The 19,083-nt window shown below is 37.9% G+C and overlaps 1 protein-coding gene across 1 annotated transcript; it reads right to left on the bottom strand.

Moving 5' to 3' along the window:
- Window positions 1–2,098: 2,098 nt before the first annotated feature.
- Window positions 2,099–18,609, bottom strand: LOC101174348 (cadherin-like protein 26). Its single transcript, XM_078950420.1, has 18 exons — window positions 17,120–18,609; window positions 14,699–14,755; window positions 14,527–14,619; window positions 14,271–14,423; window positions 14,032–14,179; window positions 13,722–13,891; window positions 13,520–13,648; window positions 13,246–13,431; window positions 12,865–13,136; window positions 12,634–12,779; window positions 12,326–12,550; window positions 12,028–12,246; window positions 11,037–11,152; window positions 10,872–10,925; window positions 9,884–10,157; window positions 9,366–9,434; window positions 7,678–7,740; window positions 2,099–2,161 (listed from the first exon to the last, which is right to left on the bottom strand). The coding sequence occupies exons 1-15, from the start codon at window positions 17,144–17,146 to the stop codon at window positions 10,038–10,040; spliced, it is 2,115 nt and encodes a 704-aa protein (XP_078806546.1). The 5' UTR covers window positions 17,147–18,609; the 3' UTR covers window positions 2,099–2,161; window positions 7,678–7,740; window positions 9,366–9,434; window positions 9,884–10,037.
- Between the last annotated feature and the right edge of the window lie 474 nt (window positions 18,610–19,083).

Raw genomic sequence — 19,083 nt, forward strand, 5'->3', positions numbered from 1 at the left:
GGGGCTGTTGATGGGCAACATGGCCTTTACACTGCATTCAAAGATTTTCTGTGACTGACCTGGAGACCGACTAGGCCACTCCAGGTCCTTGAGATGCTTTTTACAAAGCTACTCCTTTGTTGCCCAGGTGGTGTGTTTAGGAATATTGTAATGCTGGAAAATCCACACGTTTCCTTCTCAATGCTCACACTGATGAAAGGAGGTTTTCACTTAAAATCTCACAATATATGGCCCCATTCATTCTTTCCATACCGATTCTGGTCCCTTTTGCAGATAAAAAGCTCCCAAACATAATGTTACCCCCATACTTTACACTATGTATGGTGTTCTTTGGATGCAGCTCAGCATACTTTCTCCTCCAAACACATAGTTGAGTTTTTATCAAAAAGTTCTATTTTAGTCTCATCTGATCATATGAAATCCTCCCAAAATATGGATCATCTGATTCTCTCTAGCTAACCTTAGGTGGACAGGTCTGGCACTTTAGGATTTGAGTCCCTGGTGGCATTGTGTAGTACTGACAGCACCCTCATATCGTCTTCTAATGAACTGCAATCTCTGATAATTTTTGTTTGGTTCAAATTTGGGAAGGGATGGTAGGGTCTTATTTATCCCTTAAAAGCTTTTCAACTTTTTTGATTAAGTAAAACTTGAGACTTTGGTGTATTAAATTTAGTTTCTAATTAAAATAAACCTTTTTTTTTATCACTTAGTGCTGATTTGCTTTTTGGTAAAACTTGTAGATATTTGAATTGCCGCTTTATTGATTTAGACTAACAGGTGGGCCAAAATTGTGCGTTTAAAACAATACAAGTTTCAAAATGAGTCTTAGCTATGTCCAAATGAAATATTTGATTTGGGGCTTTGTTGACCTTTGAGTATTCTCATCAAAGGCATAGAAATGACTACTGGAAGGCAGAACTCAATTAAGCCCTCCAATTTGTTAAACAAGTAAAAGCATTATACCCCACTTGTGTCACAATAACGGGCAGACGGCTGGATCAAAGTGCAGCAGGTTTATTAGCACGGCTAAATATCCACAAAGCTAAATCAGGGCCAGGCAGGCAGGTGTTGGTAAGATCATCAGAGGAAAGAAAGGGTAATCAGGATCCAGGCAAGAGTCAGAGAAGGGGGCAGGGGGCAGGGGGCAGGGGGCAGGGGGCAGGGGGCAGGGGGCAGGGGGCAGGGGGCAGGGGGCAGGCAAACGGGCAAACTATAACACTCAGTAAGGGATGCAGAGTGGCACAGACAACACTTTGCACTGAGCTTCACTCCGTGGAAAGCTTAAGAATACTGTGGTTGATGAAAGAATGAGAGTCAGGTGTGTGGCATCCAGGAACTGTGTGCTGGGGGTTGCTGGGAGTTGTAGTGTAGTTAAAACTCTGGAGACAGTTCCCTCCGGTGATCAGAGGGGGAGACAGAGCTCGTACTTCTGACAACTTGATTTTGGGTGTTGCCATGTTTCAAAATCTGTTGCATTCAACAGTAGATGTTGTGTACCAGTGTTTGAAAATGTAATGAATGTGATCCATCAAGACTGTTTCAGTTACTGACTGTGTTTTTGGGCTTGAAGGGTCCTCGACAAATGTCTGCCACGGTATTGAACTTTGGTCCTGGATCATTCAGAAACAGCAAATCATCCTCCAAGTTGCTGAGTGAAAGCTTGTCCAGTGACCTGAACTAACTGCCGCCCTCTTCAAAAGTTATAGCTGAAGGGTTAATCAACTTTATCAGGTTCAAGAATTGCAGCGATTTCCTGTTGTAGAATAAGAAAAGAAATGAGTCAACAATGACTTTCTCTTGGTAAAGTAAGGCCCTCAGTGGATTCTACAGATCAGATTAGTTGTTTAAGATGTGAAATGAGAAGCTCACCCTTTTAACTTGTGCTGAAAGATTATAATCGGACTGAAGATCTGAATGTACACTTGAATAATGGTCTATTGATTTGTTCTGCAGACAAAGAAAACAGAATTAAGATTGTAACAAAAATATATTTTTCCTATTAAAGAGCACTATTCATCCTCTAGGAACTCATCCTGTTGCTGGCAAACGATAAGAACTAGTTATTAGATTCCTTCATCAAAGACACTGAACTCACCATGTTGTGTTCTGAGCGGTACGTATCATTATTGTGGTAGAATTCCGAAGGCATCTCAGACCTCTAAAACAAAGAAATAAATCTGACGATTAGGCCTGGGGTTTTTAGTGAAGGATACACACAAATTGAACTAGTTAGATACAAGATACAATTTCTATCAAACAAATTTTGGAATAACAGTGACTTTAAAATGTATACATATATACATGAATTCATTAATGTGACAGGCAACTTATACTTCTTTAGATTTTTATTCTGCTTGAAAAGATTGCAGCAAACACCTAGAGCCAAATGTAGTCAATACATCTAAAACAGGTGTGTCAAACATACTGCCCAGGTGGTTCAATCCCGCCCAGTCATGAAGAGTAAAAATTATAAGAATGTTTAAAAAAACAAGCACGTTTCTAGTCCATTCCTGTGGCAAGTTATGATTTTTTTAAAGAAATAGCCGAAATGCGCAATTCCACCACTAGGGGGTGCAAAGGAAAAGCAAAACAGGTGAAAATGTATTTCTCTGCATTTGCCAAAAGCAAAACCTAACAGCTCTTCGTCTGGGTAAGATGCAGTTTGGTTTCCTGCGAGCCCCACCACTGTTGCATTGCTATAAGAATGATCTGTAGTGACACAATAATGACCAAACTGTTGTCAAAAAGAAAAAAATGGGTTGAAGTGAAGTGCTGAGCTTTCCAGTAAAGATGGACAGAGTTTTGTTTGTTCACGGAGCTGAATTCAAAACCTGCATGCTTGGTATGTCATCAACAGGTCGTAGTGCTCAACGAATATAACATTCAACACCACTATGAGACTCACCATAAAGAAGAGTTTCACCATTTGGAGTTAATAAAAGAGAAGATTTACAAACTATTAGCAGGACTGATAAATAACTGTCTGCATTTACAGCTGATGTAGCAGTGACACCTAGCTACCTTATTGCTAACAAGTTGGAGCAAACATTCAAACCATTTTCGGATGGTGAACTTATGGAAAAATGCTGAAGGCTGCATAAGTCTTGTTCCCAAAAAGCAGTCGACCTTTGCTAGCATAGGTCTGTCAAGGATTACAATTGCAGATACAACATCTCTGAGGAGACTTGGGCGCCAAATGAAGGAATCCAGTCATTTATTTTATTTTCATAAATCATTGTCGCTGTTGATGAAAGCACCAACATCACTGATACAGTACAGACCAAAAGTTTGGACACACCTTCTCATTCAAATGAATGGGAAGGTGTGTCCAAACTTTTGGTCTGTACTGTATATGCAGCTGTGCATATTGATTAGAGGTGTTAAAGAGACCATCACAGTGGAGTTTCTTGAATTGATGGACATAACAACAGCTGATGACATAGCCAGCTCTCTTGTTCCTGCACCAGACTATGTTGGCGTGAACTGGTCATGTGATGTCAGTCTGGTCAATAGTGGCGCCCCATTAAAGGTCAGGAAGAAGGCAGGTGTTGCCACAAAATTCAGGCAGCAAACCAGGAAAAGATTCTTGGATATTTCATAAATGTGTAAATGTGTTTCTGCACAGGATCTGAATCCTGATATTGACGGCTGGGTGACGTATCAGGATAAAAAGGAGGTAACTCCAAATTGTTATGTTCAAAGAGGTTTGCAAGTTTCATTTACTTAAATTTTTCATTGATTTGCACATTTACATTTTAGGCAGGTGTTTCTTTTTTTCAGTAGCCCCTCTTGAGTTTATTATTGGGATTGCTTCCGTGTCAGATGTAAAATATTCAGTCTGTATAAAATTGAATAAACCAATTATTTTAAAGTGAAATGCATTTTATTTGAAATCCATTATCCTCTGTGAATGAATGTGTAATAATAAATGATTAGGCTACCATGTTGGTTGAAGCATTTAAAAAACAAAACAATCAAAGCTGATTTTTACTTTTATGTTACTGGTCCGGCCCATTTGGGATCAGATGGGTTGAATGTGGCCCCTGAACCAAAATGAGTTTGACACCCCTGATCTAAAAGGAAGCGTTCAGCTTTTCTGCTTTAAAGTTTTTTCTCAATAGGATCTTAAGCAGCATAGTTACGGCACATTGCTACATGTTCAATGGAACATATAAATAGTTGGATTGTTCGCCTTTTTCCTTCCGTGTTAAACTTTTTGACCCTTATTTTGAAGGACAAAATAGTTTCTTAATGTAAGGCCTCTCTTTAAGAGCCTGTTCAAACAAAAAACATCACACACCCTCTTTAAAACAACAAACGTCTGCGGTGAAACAGTTTCTGCAAAAAAAGGATTAAGTTGTGAGGAGTACTCACGTAATGCTGGTCTGCTTGATGCCATCAGGTGTAGTTATTGGTAACGAGAAACGGTTCGGCCTTTTTTTATTTTTTATTTTAAAGATGGCGCCGCATATGTGGCAGCAAATCTCTGCAGCTTTGTCCTGTTGTGTTTCTTTCTTTGCTTTTTAATATTCCCTTCCATCTTAATTGTGTCTTTTTTCTTTTAAAAAAATCAACATGGAGTTCTGCGACAAAAAACAGAAACTTCATTACTTTTGCTTTTTTTTTTATTATTTTCTCTCAACTTTTTGAGCCGGCCTGGGGGGATACTTCAGAATGCTGTCCCATTGTTTACACTCGAGATCAGCTGTTAGCTCTTGGCCGTTCCGTGTTTCCTCCCGCCGGAAAGCCAGATATTCCCGCTGAAATACGGAGAAAACGACGAGGCTGCAGAGCTGGCGTTTAACGCCGGGGGAGAAGATGGAGGTACAAGCCATTTTTACCATCTGTTACTATGAGAAACGTCCGCTCTCTCTCTAACAAGCTGGATGAGCTAACGGCGCTCATTCGTCTGCAGCGTGTGTACTGTGAGAGCAGCCTGCTGTGTTTCACAGAGATGTGGCTCAACCAGGAGACAACAAACTCAGTGGTCTCAGTTAACGGATTTATGCTGGTGCGGGCGAACCGGAGCGCGGTGCAGAGCAGAAAAAAGAAAGGCGGTGAACTGGTGGTGTTCGTGAATGATAGATGGTGTAAGCCGAACCACATCACTGTTAAAGAACAGCACTGCAGCAAGGACATTGAACTGGTGGCAGTCCGCGTTCGGCCGTACTACCTTCCACGGGAGTTCTCCCATGTGCTGATGGTCCCTCCATCGGCCGACACTGCTGTCGCTTGTGAGCGCGTGCACAACACTGTGTCCCAGCTGCAGACACAACACCCGCAGGCTCTGATCCTGATTTCTGGGGACTTTAACTATGCACGCACCCCCCTCTCCGCCACCCTGTCCAACTTCACCCAGTATGTTAAGTGTCAAACAAACCCTGGACCTTTGCTAATGTCACAAATGCATATACTTCTGCCCCCCTCCCCCCTTTAGGACACTCTGATCACATCCTGGTTCATCTCTCCTCTGCTTACACTGCAGTGGTGAAACAGCAGAAACCACAGGCTTGGTGAGGATCTGGACTGAGGAGGTAACAGAGCAACTAAAGGACTGTTTTAACGCCACAGACTGGGACATTCACTGCAGTCCACACAGGAAGGACATTGACAGTTTCTAAGTTAATTTTTGCGTGGAAAACACAGTACCAACAAAAACAGTGCAGTGTTTTTCCAAAAATAAGCCCAGGGTCGCTCCTGAGCTGAAGACCCTCATAAATAAAAAGAAGAGGACTTTTCTCTCTGGGGACAAGGAGAAGCTCCGCATAATGCAGAGGGACCTGAAATACAAGATCAGAAGGTGCAAGGACTGCTACAGTAGAAGCTGGAGCAGCAACTGGAACAGAACAACATCCGCAATATATGCAACGGAAAATTATAGTATCATCGTTCACCGTAACTGTAAGAGCGTGATTTGTCTGGACCAATAAATTGACCAATCGCTATCGTATACGTCACCGTGCCAACACAGCCAATCAAATAGTGTGACGTCATCATTGGTCGAAGGACCCCGAGACGATCTGGCAGCCCGAGTCGATCCGGTACCCATACCATAAACATAATCAATCTCCGTGGATTTCACCGATCACGGTTATTTTTAGAACGTAACTACTGCAATAAACGAGGGAACTCTGTGCTGGTGAAAAGGTAACACAGATATATGCGTGGCTGCAGCAGAAGACAGAAAAGAGCTTTTTTCATTTTTACTGGATGAGAAACAGACGTGCAGGACACGGTGCAGCTGCGCAAACTGTTAGACGTGAGGAGCTGCAGCCCTTAAAGTCTTTATTAGGATTATGACGGAAAAGGATAGATTATTTATTGTTTTTTTGTGTTTTTTTTTTTTAAATATATCAGTATATTTTTCCTAAATTTTTGTCTTTGAAAATCATAGAGAGTGTTATTTGGTCATTGCTTTATTTAATAAATAATGTTATTTATTTTATTAAAAAGATCATGAATGAATAAAACTTTATTCAGATCACTTTACAACTCCTTGAAGGTACAAAAGGGCTTCACAAGAAAAAAATAATCTAAAATGGAAAAAAAAGTTTTAAACTAAAAACTCTAGAAAATTCTGTTATAGAAATGTTTTTTCAATCCAAATGTTTTCATCCAAGGTATATCATTCTCATTTCACGCATCTGTCTGCTTGTGGTCCGGCCCTTCTATCGAATTTTAGAACCCAATGTGGCCCGCGATTTAAAATAATTGCCCACCCCTGATCTAATCTAATCTAATCTAATCTAATCTAATCTAATCTAATCTAATCTAATCTAATCTAATCTAATCTAATCTAATCTAATCTAATCTAATCTAATCTAATAAAAAAAAAATCATTCTATTTAAAAGCACTACACACCTTGTTGAAGTTCATTTTAGTGGTTGAGGACTAGTTAAAAAAAAAAGTCAGTTAGCGTTTACTTTTTTAGCTGTACTAGGAGCCATTGTATTTTTAAAGACTATACATTTCTATTTTATTAGTAAATACAAGATTTTTAGTTGTAAACTAAAAGCAAATGTGAATAGTTTGACTACCACCCTATTTTGTAAACTCATGTTAAAATATTAAAAAAAAATGAACAGACTGAGAAAAGAAGATGGTGCAAAAACACTGGAAGGCCTAAGCTTAATATTTTGTTGCACATAGAAAAGAAATTATGAAAGTTTGTGTCCGAATTCTCTCATTATTCACTACATAGTGCAATGTATAGTGTTCGCCATTTTGTAGTGCTGTCCAAATCTACAATTCCAAAATCGAGTGCCCTTGAAATTTCCCAAGAGTCCCTGCGAAAAACCAGTGTGCATCGATGGTCACTAGATTGGTGAATATAGACCATAAAGCATTGCATTTGAATAATCTTGGCGAGTTTTACAATTTATTTATATGTATTTTTCTGATAAACTATCATTTCTTTATCAGAACACAGTGGATTCCTAAAAAGTTGTTGTAACATGATCATATTGATTAGGTTTTCACTTAGTGAAATCAGTGATGTCGTATTCGCTGTTTAAAAAAGAAAGAAAAAAAAAAGAAGTAGTGAGCAGTGTCTGAATTGTTTTTATAATCCAGAGCACTTAATAATCCGGCACTAGATAATTTTTAGTAAGGATTAGGGTGAGAATTCACATAGCCTAAGTGTGGTACAAAAACTGTTAAAAAAAAGTCCTCACCATGGAACGACTCGCATGACTTCCACCGAGGTTTGGTCTAGGATGGGTGTTTCCGCTCGTCATCTGTGAAAGGTTATAGTAAAAGCTTTAAAGCTTAATAAATGACTATAAGGTATCTGATTTGAGTACTCTTAAACCACAACATAAATATTTTAGACTTGATGCATCATACTTCAGTATTGATTTTAACCACCTACAGGGTGCAAAAATGTTTTCCACAATTGACCAGGCTAATGCATACTATCAGCTGCCTCTGCACGAAGACAGCAGAGACCTCACAGCACTCATTACTCATGATGGTCTCTTCAGATTTTGCAGGGTTCCATAAGGATTCGCATCTGCCCCTCAGCTTTCCAGAAAATGATGAGAGAAATCCTCAAAGATCTTCTTGATGTCCAAAATTACTTGGATGATCTCATTGTTTTTGGCAAAACCAATACTGAACATGATCAGAACCATGACGCTGTCCTTCAGGGGCTCAAGGAAGCTGGACTGGTGCTCAATGAGCAAAACTGCAATTTCAGAAAACCATCATTGCACTTTTCCTGATCAGGACTACATTGAGGCTGTAAGCTCCTCCTCCATCTGATGCTGCTTCACTGAGATCCTTCCTGGGTTTGGTTTACTGGTACTCCAAATTTCTGCCCAATTTTGCAACCGTTGTGGCCCCTATGCGTATCTGTGCCAAGGAAAAGAACACATTTACCTGGACCTTGGCTGCACAAACCAGTTTCGAGAAAGTTAAACACCTCCTGGTTACTAGTGCTGCTCTGGCACCTTTTGATCCAGCCCTACACACTGTGGTGCCCACCGATGCCAGCGACTGTGGACTGGATGCTGTGCTAGCTCAAGTGCACCCTGATGGCACTGAGAAGACAGTGGCTTTTGCCTCCCGTAAATCCCAATCACACTTGCCCATGAGAGTCATCAAGGAATCGTGCACACTAGAGCACTTGAGGGACCTTTATTGGTGGCCAAAGATGGACTCCCAAGTGCGGGCTGCTATAGCCTCATGTGTCATTTGTCAGACTAATGACAAAACAGCCCATACACATTCTGCTCCCCTGCAGCCTGTTCCACTTCCTGATGGACCATGGAAGAAGCTGGGAGTTGACATTGTTGGACCTTTTAAGACTGCTGACCCCACCTGCAGGTTTGCCATCGCGCTGACCGATTACTATTCTAAGTGGCATGAACTTGCTTTTTCACCTACTGCTCCCGCTAATGATGTCATTTGGTTCTTGACTAGTGTTTTCAGTCGACATGGTAACCCCAAAAACATAGTCACCGATAATGGTGCACAGTTTACCTCTCACGTTTTTGCCTCTTTTCTTCTTCTGTGAGACATAACACACAGCAGAACATCTGTCTACTACCCAGCTGCCAATGGGGCGGTTGAAAGAGTTCACCGTGGTCTCAGGTCCTGTATTCAGATTGTAATTCAGCAGTCCCTACCTTGGACAGAGATTGTGACAAACTGGCTCCAGGTGTACCGTGCAACTCCACATGCGACCACCTGCATCTCTCCTCATATACTACACTATGGTAGGAATGTGTCAACCAAACTTGGCATTCTTCCAATACCCCCTGCTGTTTCTCCTTTGGATAACACAAACAGTACTTAAAGTACTTCTGATTCTGATTTAGCTGAGATCAGTTGTTTAAGAGGAGAGAGGAGGAACTCTTACCTTTTTAATTTGATCAGGAAGAGGAATATTTGACTGTACTCTTGAAAAAGGATCCTGCTCTGATTGGTTCTGCAGACAAAGAAAACAGATGTCTGAGTCTGACAAAACATGTTTTATTCTTTTGAAAAGCGCTACACACCTTGTTGGAGTTCATTTTAGTGGTTGAGGACTAGTTTTAAAAAAAAGGTCGGCGTTTGTTGGCGAGTTTTAAAATGTATTTATATGTATTTTTCTAATAAACATAATAATAAACATAATAATAAAATCATTTCTTTATCAGAACACAGTGGATTCCTAAAAGGTTGTCGTAACATGATCGTGTTGATTAGGTTTTCATTTTGTGAAATCACTGATGTCATAATTGCTGTTTAAAAAAAAAAGGTGTGAGCGGTGTCTGAATTGTTTTTATAATCCAGAGCATTTAATAATCCCACACTAGATAGTTTTATAGTAGGGATTAGGGTCAAAATTCACATTGCCTAAATGTGGTACAAAAACTGTTAAAAAAATGTCCTCACCATGGAACGACTCACATGACTTCCACCGAGGTTTGGTTTGTTTATGCTCATCTGTGAAAGGTTACAGTAAAAGCTTGAAAGCTTAATAAATGACTAAAAGGTATCTGATTTGAGTACTCTTAAACATTAACATGAATATTTTAGACTTGATGCATCATACTTCAGTTTTGTTTTTAACCATAGATTCCTTCAACGAGTCTGAAGTCCCCATGCTGTACGCTCCTGAGCTGTACGTTTTCTTGTTGAGGGAACGTCCTGAAGACGTTGCAGACTTCTAAGAAAAAACAAACAAAAAAATACTGTACATCTCACAATAAGCCCTGGATTAATTAACCAAGGATGGATACAAATTGTAAGATGATAGGCAGCTTGCACTTCTTCAGATCTTCATTCTACATTTAAAGATTGCTGCAAACACCCAAAGCAGGAGTCTGCAACCTTCAACTCGACTTTTTACTGACTATAACTTAGGAACTACAAAGTCTTAGTTTCCCTTTTAGAAAGAAATACATAACTGATTTGTACTTATTTTATTGTTAATAAATTAAAAATGTTAATAGGCTGCATTTTTTTGGGCATAAATTCAACTTAAACAAAAAGAGATTTTTTTTCAAAATGTTGTCGGGTAGGTTACATGACTTCTTTTTAAAAATAAAATACACCTTTATAAGATTATCTAATTGTGGGAAATGTAGTAGTAGGCAGTATGATGTATGAAAAAGTTTGGGCACCCCTGACCATTTTACATATTTTCCTTCTCCTTCATTAATCATTGGTTAACTTCAGGTAATTATATCATATAGGAGACAAACATGGAGGGTCTTCTTTTAGTTTTGCAATGTACTTTGTGCTAAATTGTATGAAAAGAGATTATTCTCTTTTCTTTAGAGCCTGTTTAAGCAGCAAACATGAACATACTGTCTTTAAAAGAACAAATGGCTGCAGTGAAACACTGTCTGTCCAAACAGGATTAAGTTGTGAGGATTACCACTGTATTGTTGGTCTGGTTGATGGCATTAGGTCCAGTTAATTCAGTCGGAGCCTAACATAAAAAGAAAAAAAATGTTTTTTCATTGAAATCATGTTTTGAACATCAAACTTTAGCTAATTTAATAAACAAACAAAAAAACAAGAAACATCACAACCAACTCACTATAGGTTTAAGGAGGTGTCCTTCTCTATTGTATTTCACAAGTGTCTGGTATCCTTTATCTTCCGTTTGTTCAAACTGATGTTTTTTGCAACTGCATGAGAACCCGATAAGTAAGACTGTAAACAAATCATAACAAAACATACATTTATGCTTTTAAAAAACGTACTTCAAATATAGTGAATTTCATCTTTTCATTTGAAGACGTTTGATCTGTTTGTGGTCCTTCACATGCTTCTGAGATCATGATACTCTGATCTTTATACACAATAGATGAAATATTCCTTTATGTAAAAGTATCTCTCACAAAACATGTGACACATTACACATAAATCAAAGATGATCTTATAGTTGATTACCAACCAGATAAAGTTTAAAAAGATTTAATTACATGAAGGTCCAGTCAAAGTTGAAGTTTCCATAATGATGACAATAAAAATGTTAACATTAAAACTGTTCTTTTTTTTCCTTCAATAACAGATGATCATCATCAAATACATTGTGTACAAGACAACATACAAGTGCCTTTGTTAATCCACGACAGTTGATAACTTAAAATAATTTTTAACAAATTTTCACTTTAACATATATTAGATTTCACTAAGTTTATTAAGACAATAGAGTACCAATAGAGCTTTCAAAAATTTGGGAAACTAGTTAAAGCGGGAAATATTCACAAAAAGCAATGATAAATGATTATTTTTCAATAGTTTTTTTATTTAAAAATAAGCTTTGTAGAAAGTGTAAAGGTTGCTTAAAAAAGGCAAAATAAAGTAAAAATTACTCAGTTTAGTCATTGCTCTGCTAACAGATACATTTCTTTATTTCCTAGTGCACTTTAACTAAAACATTTATGTTGTTTTATTTTTTTTTTCTATGCAGTTAATTATTGATATTTTTTGCCTAAATGTTACTGTCTTATTGTAAAATGTTAATAAGTTCTCACGATTTATCCTCAGATACAGTTAAAATATTTGGTGATATATGTACTCACTTAAAAACAAAAGTAGTCCAGCAATCATTGAGTATATGGCAGGTACTCCAAGGTGAAATGAAAGTGCCTTTTTTACATGACATGTATTATTCTCACAGTCACACACAACCACTTCCAGTGTCTCACGTCCAATATTGTTCTGCTGGTCTTCAATCACCAGTGATATAGAATAGTTTCCATAGGAAAGTGGTTTCAGGTTGATAAGGCCACCTTGCTGACCTGGTGAAACATGCAAAGACAGATATGTTGCTGTTTTATGCACGTGTTTAGTCATATGGATTAACAGATGTGTACATACCATAATATGGATCTAGTTTCCATTGCTTTTTATTGTCATCATTATCAAGTGAGAAATGAAATGGTCCACTATATGGATCAGCATCCAAGTCAATCACAGAAAGCATCATTTTATTGCTCATATTTCCACACATGATGATGCTGTTGTTGACCAGCTGTGGCTTGTGGTCATTGGTGTCCCTCAGGTGGATACTGATGGTGCAAGAACTTGAGGCTGGAGGATCACCTTCAAAGCCATGACAACAAGAAAAAAAAACAGAATCAGATAAACAAAGGATTTTAGATTTTGTTTCAAGTTTGTTTCAGTACCATCATCTATGGCAGCAATGACGACTTTGTAAACATTGTCAGCATCCACGAAGGGTGATTCTCTGTCCATCTTCTTAGTTGCTCTAATTTCTCCAGTTTTTTCATCAACAGAAACCCAGTTAGCTGGATCTTCTACAAGTACAAACCTGGAAACAGTTGGATAAATTAGTGTTCAAACTTTATGCAGACAAGCAAGATGTTCAGTTTCTGGACAGAATGCAGACACTTTACCTGAAGGAAGTAGAGTCTGGATCATGAACCTCTGGGGTGAAGAGAACCTTTCCTGGTTCAGACTCTTCTTTCTCAAACAAATCTACTTTAGTTTTCTGAAACTCTGGTGGGTCATTGCTATCAACCATTAGAACTTTGACACTGACTGAGTCTGGAGGATAAAGTTTGCTTCCCTGTTTAATCAATTTCCCGTTTTCACACTTAGAAAAGGGTTCAATGTTTTCTACCCCAACCTGCAAGTCGACCCAACTGTTTTTTTCATAATTCTTTTCCTGCAAAAGACACACAAATCAAGAATAATCAAAAATGAACCTTTTGTGTTTATCATTTGTGTAAATCATTTTAAAAACATTCAGATTTATTGAGAGCAAATGGAGTTACCTTAATGATGCTCAAAATACCCTCATTTGTTATTGGGTCTGTTTCAAGCTTAAAGATGTCTTCCTCATTCCCGCTGATGAAGAAGTACTTTGCACGCCATCCATCAGTGTTGGGAGTGTCTTTGTCCTCTACTGCCAATCTCAGAAGGTCATCATGGGTCTCCATTTCTGAGGCTTTAGTTTGGTACTAAAACAAGCAAAATTGAAACATTTTTTTTCATTAAAAGTGACTTTAGAGAGTAAAGCAATGACTATTAAATATAAGCTCCTCTTACCTCTCTCTCCTTGAACACTGGCATATTTGTGTTTCTGTCAACAATATTTATCGTAATCTCAGCAGTGGAGGACAATGGAGGGTCTCCATGATCCTTTGCTTGAAGAGTAACACTGTACTTGTTTTCTTTCTGGAACAAAGAAAATAGTTTTAAAGAAACTGAAGCAAAGTATAAAGAAAAACACATAAAAAACTGGCTTTACTTCATAGTTAAAACATCCAGTAAAGTTAAGATGCACAATTCTTTCATCAATCCATTTGGTCTGAATCTTAGGCTCTGGTGGATGCTGTGCAATCACACTGATGTTAAATCTGGAATTTATTGTATTTCTTTCATCCATGTCTTGAGCAATCACTTGCACCTCCAGTAAGCCTAACAGAATAAACAGAAGCAAAACAAAATTATTTCAGGAAAAAACAATTATCAATGGGTTTAAAGAAATATCCCAGCTGGGTATAAAGCTGGTAGCCTACTTGGTTTCAACAATGTCCTATATTTTTAAGTAAACCCACCTTCCTCTTGGTTTTCATCCACAGTAACAGCCTCAGGAATTTCGGTAAACTTTGGGGGATTGTCATTGATGTCCTTTATTACCACATTAAACGCTAGTTCCTTGTCAATTTTTTGGGCGGTCTCTGTGTCGTACACATCAAAGACGACCTTTGGGTAAAAACAAAGGGGTAATCAATTTTCTGGAGCTACATTGAATGATTTCATATCCAAATAAATATCTTATATCATATTTACTCACATGGAAAAAGGGGACATTTATTATCTCTCTGTCAATACGTTTGTTGACATAAACGTCTCCAGATGTTTCATTAATGGTCAAATATCCCAGATCCACTGCTTCTCCGCTTATCTCAAACCTGAATTCTTTCCCTTCTACCTTGTTATTGTACATCTAAGAGAAACATACGCAAAGTCTGATTAAGGTTTTTACATAACTAATCAGTAACTTGATATTTATTTAATAAAGCAAATTTTTTTAGATGACTTTGTTTTACCCTTGCAAGAAAGTAAGGGTAAGTCACATTCAGTTCTTCGTAAAGTTCAAATGTAGACAGAACCCATACTCTTTTAGTCCGCACCAAGAGATCCTGGAAAGGGAAAATTGGAGATTAATGTTTATAAACTTTTTCCATTCGGGGTTGCCTTTCAAACTTTTTACCACTTTACCCGTTTTTTACGAGAGTCCCGGGAACAAAGGCATCCAGCTAAAGCTGCAAATGAAACCTGTAGAAAAAAAAAATCAATTTTATTAAAATAGCAGAAACCATTTACAGTACGGTAAAGTGTGAGGACTGGTATTCTTTCACTTAAGTGTTTTCTTGGTTGTTAGTTTAAAAAACTGTGTGCCGCAGTACACTAGTGTCCTGTGAGAGGTGTTTCCCATGGTGCTATTCAATGTAATCTAATTAGTCTAAACCCCATATACTATTTCCAGCATCTCATCTCTGTGTTCATCATAAAAACTAAGTTTCACATAGAGTATGTAGAAATATGAAAGATCATAACTTTGTTTTTTAATGACTTTTGCAGTTCTAGGACCAAAAGTTCAGTTTTGTCACACAAAACGTACTGATGGACTTGAAGCTTTGGTGCAGTGTAAATAAGGAAGATTTACTTGATTTGTGGGAAATCTTTGATGCTGTTATGATACTCTACATGCTGCTCGTCATTATGCTTTCATCTGAACACAAAGGTTAGTTGCTCACTTTTCTTCGCAGGCAATCAAAAACTAGTTTTGCTTTTAATTACTGGTTGTTTACTTCCTGTTGGATGTATGCACTTTATTTTATTAATTATCATTCTAACTTCTGATTTTTAAGACTGCTTTTTGAACTCTGTTGACCTATACATTAAAGGCTGCTGTGTCTGGATTTTTCTTCTTCTCCACATACCATCTGGAGGAAGGAGACGTCTGAAAAAGCAGGAGTTTGGAATACAAACTGATAAGATTCAGAAACTGTGACCTACTACTCCCATTTCTGCAGCAAGAAGTTTAAACAAGTGTATTGTCAACTACTAACCTTGCATCTCTTAGATTCATTATTTTTTTCTGTAACCAGGGCAACCGATTCTAAATAAAATGGGAGGTCAGACAGGCATCCACAGAACTGCTGTCTGTTTTCAGCTCTCAGTATGAGAAATTCTACTGAGCTCCTGTCTGTTTTTCAACACTGTCTTTTGCTTTTAGAAACAACTTTGACTCTGTTCTCCACCAAGAACTGTGCTTAGACGTGGTCTGGTCCCTTTACCCCTATCAGAATCTTTTCTCTGGGGTTTATTCATTTATGGTCTGAGCTTATTTTACTTTTTATTTTATCATACTGGAAATTTGTTCTCCGCATTTGACCCATCCCCTGGGAGAGGGAACCGCGCTCGGGAGGTAGTAGCGTTTAGGGTCTTGCTTAAGGGCCTTCACTGGGTAATGTTAATTGCTCGCCATTGATATGGTAATCGCCACCAGTACCAGTGTTCATTCCCCTCCGGGAATCGACCCCCGGTTTCCTGCATGGTGCTCTCTCACCTTACCAACCTAGCACGCAAGACATCATTTCAACAATTAACTGTCAAAGATTGATTAACTTATTTGTTTTATTTCTACACCTTTCTATATTGCAATACTCATATTCTTAAGATATTTCCTCATTAAAATCCATCTTGTGTGTAAAAAGTGGTAAGAATAGAATAGTGAATAGTGTATAGTTTTTTTGTCTTTTGATATTTATAAAAATAGAGACATAGTCTTTTGTGTTCAAAATTGCCCAAAAAAGAAAATTCACACTTTTAATTATATTCTTCTCAAAATTTAGCTTAGGTGAAAAATTAAGACTTTAGTTAATGATCACTATATTTAATTAAGCAAATGTGACTAAACAGTGTCTTTATTTTTTTCTGTTTTTTATCAATCCATTTAATCATTTCTGACTACAATGCTTGAAATAATCAATCATTCAATCAATCAATTTAGGTCAATTCTTTTTTTTTTTTTTTTTTACAACGATATATTGACCTGACTTCAACTCAACAATTGAAAAATCGACATTCCTTAACTTTGCATTTCAAAATTTTTGACACACAGGGCAGCTGTTTCTCCTAAGTTATTTTCATTTTGTTGGCTGAATGCAAGAGTGCGGTGATCAATTGGCAAGATCTGTTTCAGTTCGATCCAGACAGTTTAAACATGACTTAGAGGCTTTTTCCTGTAACAGCATTCCGCACGCTCAACTTTGAAAAGGCAAACAATAAATCAGGAAACAAGTTACACAAGTTAAGCCTAAAGTGACAAACACGTTCCCTGCATTTTCATGAGAGTTTAGCAAAACTTCAACAAAAGGTGTCTACATTTACATGGACAAATATCTTTATGGAACAACAAATAGACAAAGTCCATATATTAAAAAAATAAAATACTGCACATGTAAATCCACTCAAATATAATTTTTTCCTCAAAGTTATAGAAAAATGTAAAAATGGTTTTCTCTTCTTTACAAACAATCTTCCTTTGAACCAGCAATAATTTTCTAAAGGTGAATAGAAACAGTTCAAATGTGTGATAGACGAACATAAAGAAAATGTTGACTTTATGCTTACCAAATATAGCAGAAAGTTAATCCTCATCTTGATCTACGCTGCTTGCCATCCACTGTGACAAATGCCCAAACAGAGCGACAAAGACCATGTAAATGAGCTGGGAGGGAACAATGCTAATTGTGCCTTCAGGTGTCGGATGTGCTGATTGTTGGAAATCAAAACCTTTCTTACAGATACTCGTTTGCTGAACACTGAAGGCAAAACTTATATTTATAGCTTACTTTGAGACAAATCTATGGTAAGTATCACACATTCATTTTCCATAAGCATTCTTAGAAAAATGCATCTCCAAAAACTCTTAGCCTGCACTTAAACCCTCGTGTTCAGGTGGAAATCCTTTAAAAAATGCTCTAGTCCCTCTTTCTCCAATTTTCATGGAGCTTTAGATTTATGGGATAATTGTTCATCAAGGCAAATCATTGGTTTTGAGCTTACTGGAGGTGCCTGCCCAGACTGTTCTCCACCAAAGCTGACCCTGGGGACCATGTTGACCTTGGTGTATCCCTCACCTTGCCTTCTCCAGCAACGCTGACGACCGTCATTTCTGTTCAAAGTGACCTGGCACTCATCAGTGAACAGGCTGGTTGACCTTTGCTGCATTGACCAGGTCACAGGGTCTCGTGCCCACTGCAAACATTGATGGTGGTGTCTTGGTGTTACTTTTTTTTTTCCAAAGCAAGCACAGGTTCATATCTCAATGCTCAGGTTTGCTTTGCACCTTTTTTGGAAATAGATCTAGATCCAATACAGGCATTAAAAGGGTACTGTCTACTGGGAGCAGATCAAGACGTGTTTCTGTATATACTATTAATATGAACAATGAGTGTTTTTGCAGTGTGACTGCCCGCTGTTCAGTTTTTATTTATTTTTATCTTTGGCATTAAAGTATTCCCTCTTTAGTTCTACAGACTATAATGGGTACATATCACGGGAATGAATCATTTAATTTGTTGAATCTTAAAAACTTGATTATGTTGTTTGCTCCAATGTGAGCATAGGCACTGAAATAATTAAAGTTAAAGGAATGAGTAGACTTTGAATGGCCAAATTACTGGTTAAGGGTCTGCTGTTTTGTTCCATTTTAATCTGCTATCTGGTATTTCATCCATCCATCCATCTTCAGGAGCTGCTGAATCACTTTGGAGGCACAGAACTCCTGGAGAAAACCCAACTGCTGTTGGGTGAAGGTGGCGTACATCCTGAACAAGCTACCAGTCAAGCCACACTCACACACACACATGCTTAGAGGCAATTAAAAATAACAATTATCTTATGAACCATGTCTTTGGATGGTGGGAGGAAGCAAGAGTGCCAAGAAAAATCCCTCACATGCTAAGGGAGAACATGCAAACTCCACACAGAAAGGTCCCAGCCGTGTTTCAAACCAGAGCCTTTTCAATGTAATGAAATCTTTTTTAAATGATTTACACTGCACCTCTGTGCAGCTTCATTTGCTATTTCAGGGAATCAGTCAACCAAACAAACAAAAAACAAACAAACAAAACCCTGATCTGTTTTCTGACGAATGCAATTATCGTCAGTAATTGAAAACGCTTGCAGTAAAAAGAACATCCCTGCTCTGGTATCTTGAAGAGCATGTATCTCTGGTGACTAATCTACAACCTTTTGCTGCTGCATTGAAATTTGATGGGGCAGGAAATTTAATCACTAAGAAAAGAATGTGCTTGCTCTTCCAGTGTAACCCACTTTTTTTCCTCAGTAAAGCTTGCTTGGGTAGGCCAAACAGTTTCAAACCTTATTTATTTATTCGCTTGAATGCCGTTTCCCGGAACATAGCAGAACAATTTACCCAAGTCAATGTACCCCTCCCACTTCAGGCTTCATTCATGCAGTACAGAATTATTACTTTTTATAAAATCTATGTGAAGGTTGACTACGGTATATATTTATTATTAGTTTGTTTGAAAACTGAAAAAAATGGGAAAACCTGTTGTTTGAATTAA

This window comes from Oryzias latipes, chromosome 7 (genome assembly GCF_053564925.1).
Source record: "Oryzias latipes strain Hd-rR chromosome 7, Olatipes_Hd-rR_3.1".
Lineage (NCBI taxonomy): Eukaryota > Metazoa > Chordata > Actinopteri > Beloniformes > Adrianichthyidae > Oryzias > Oryzias latipes.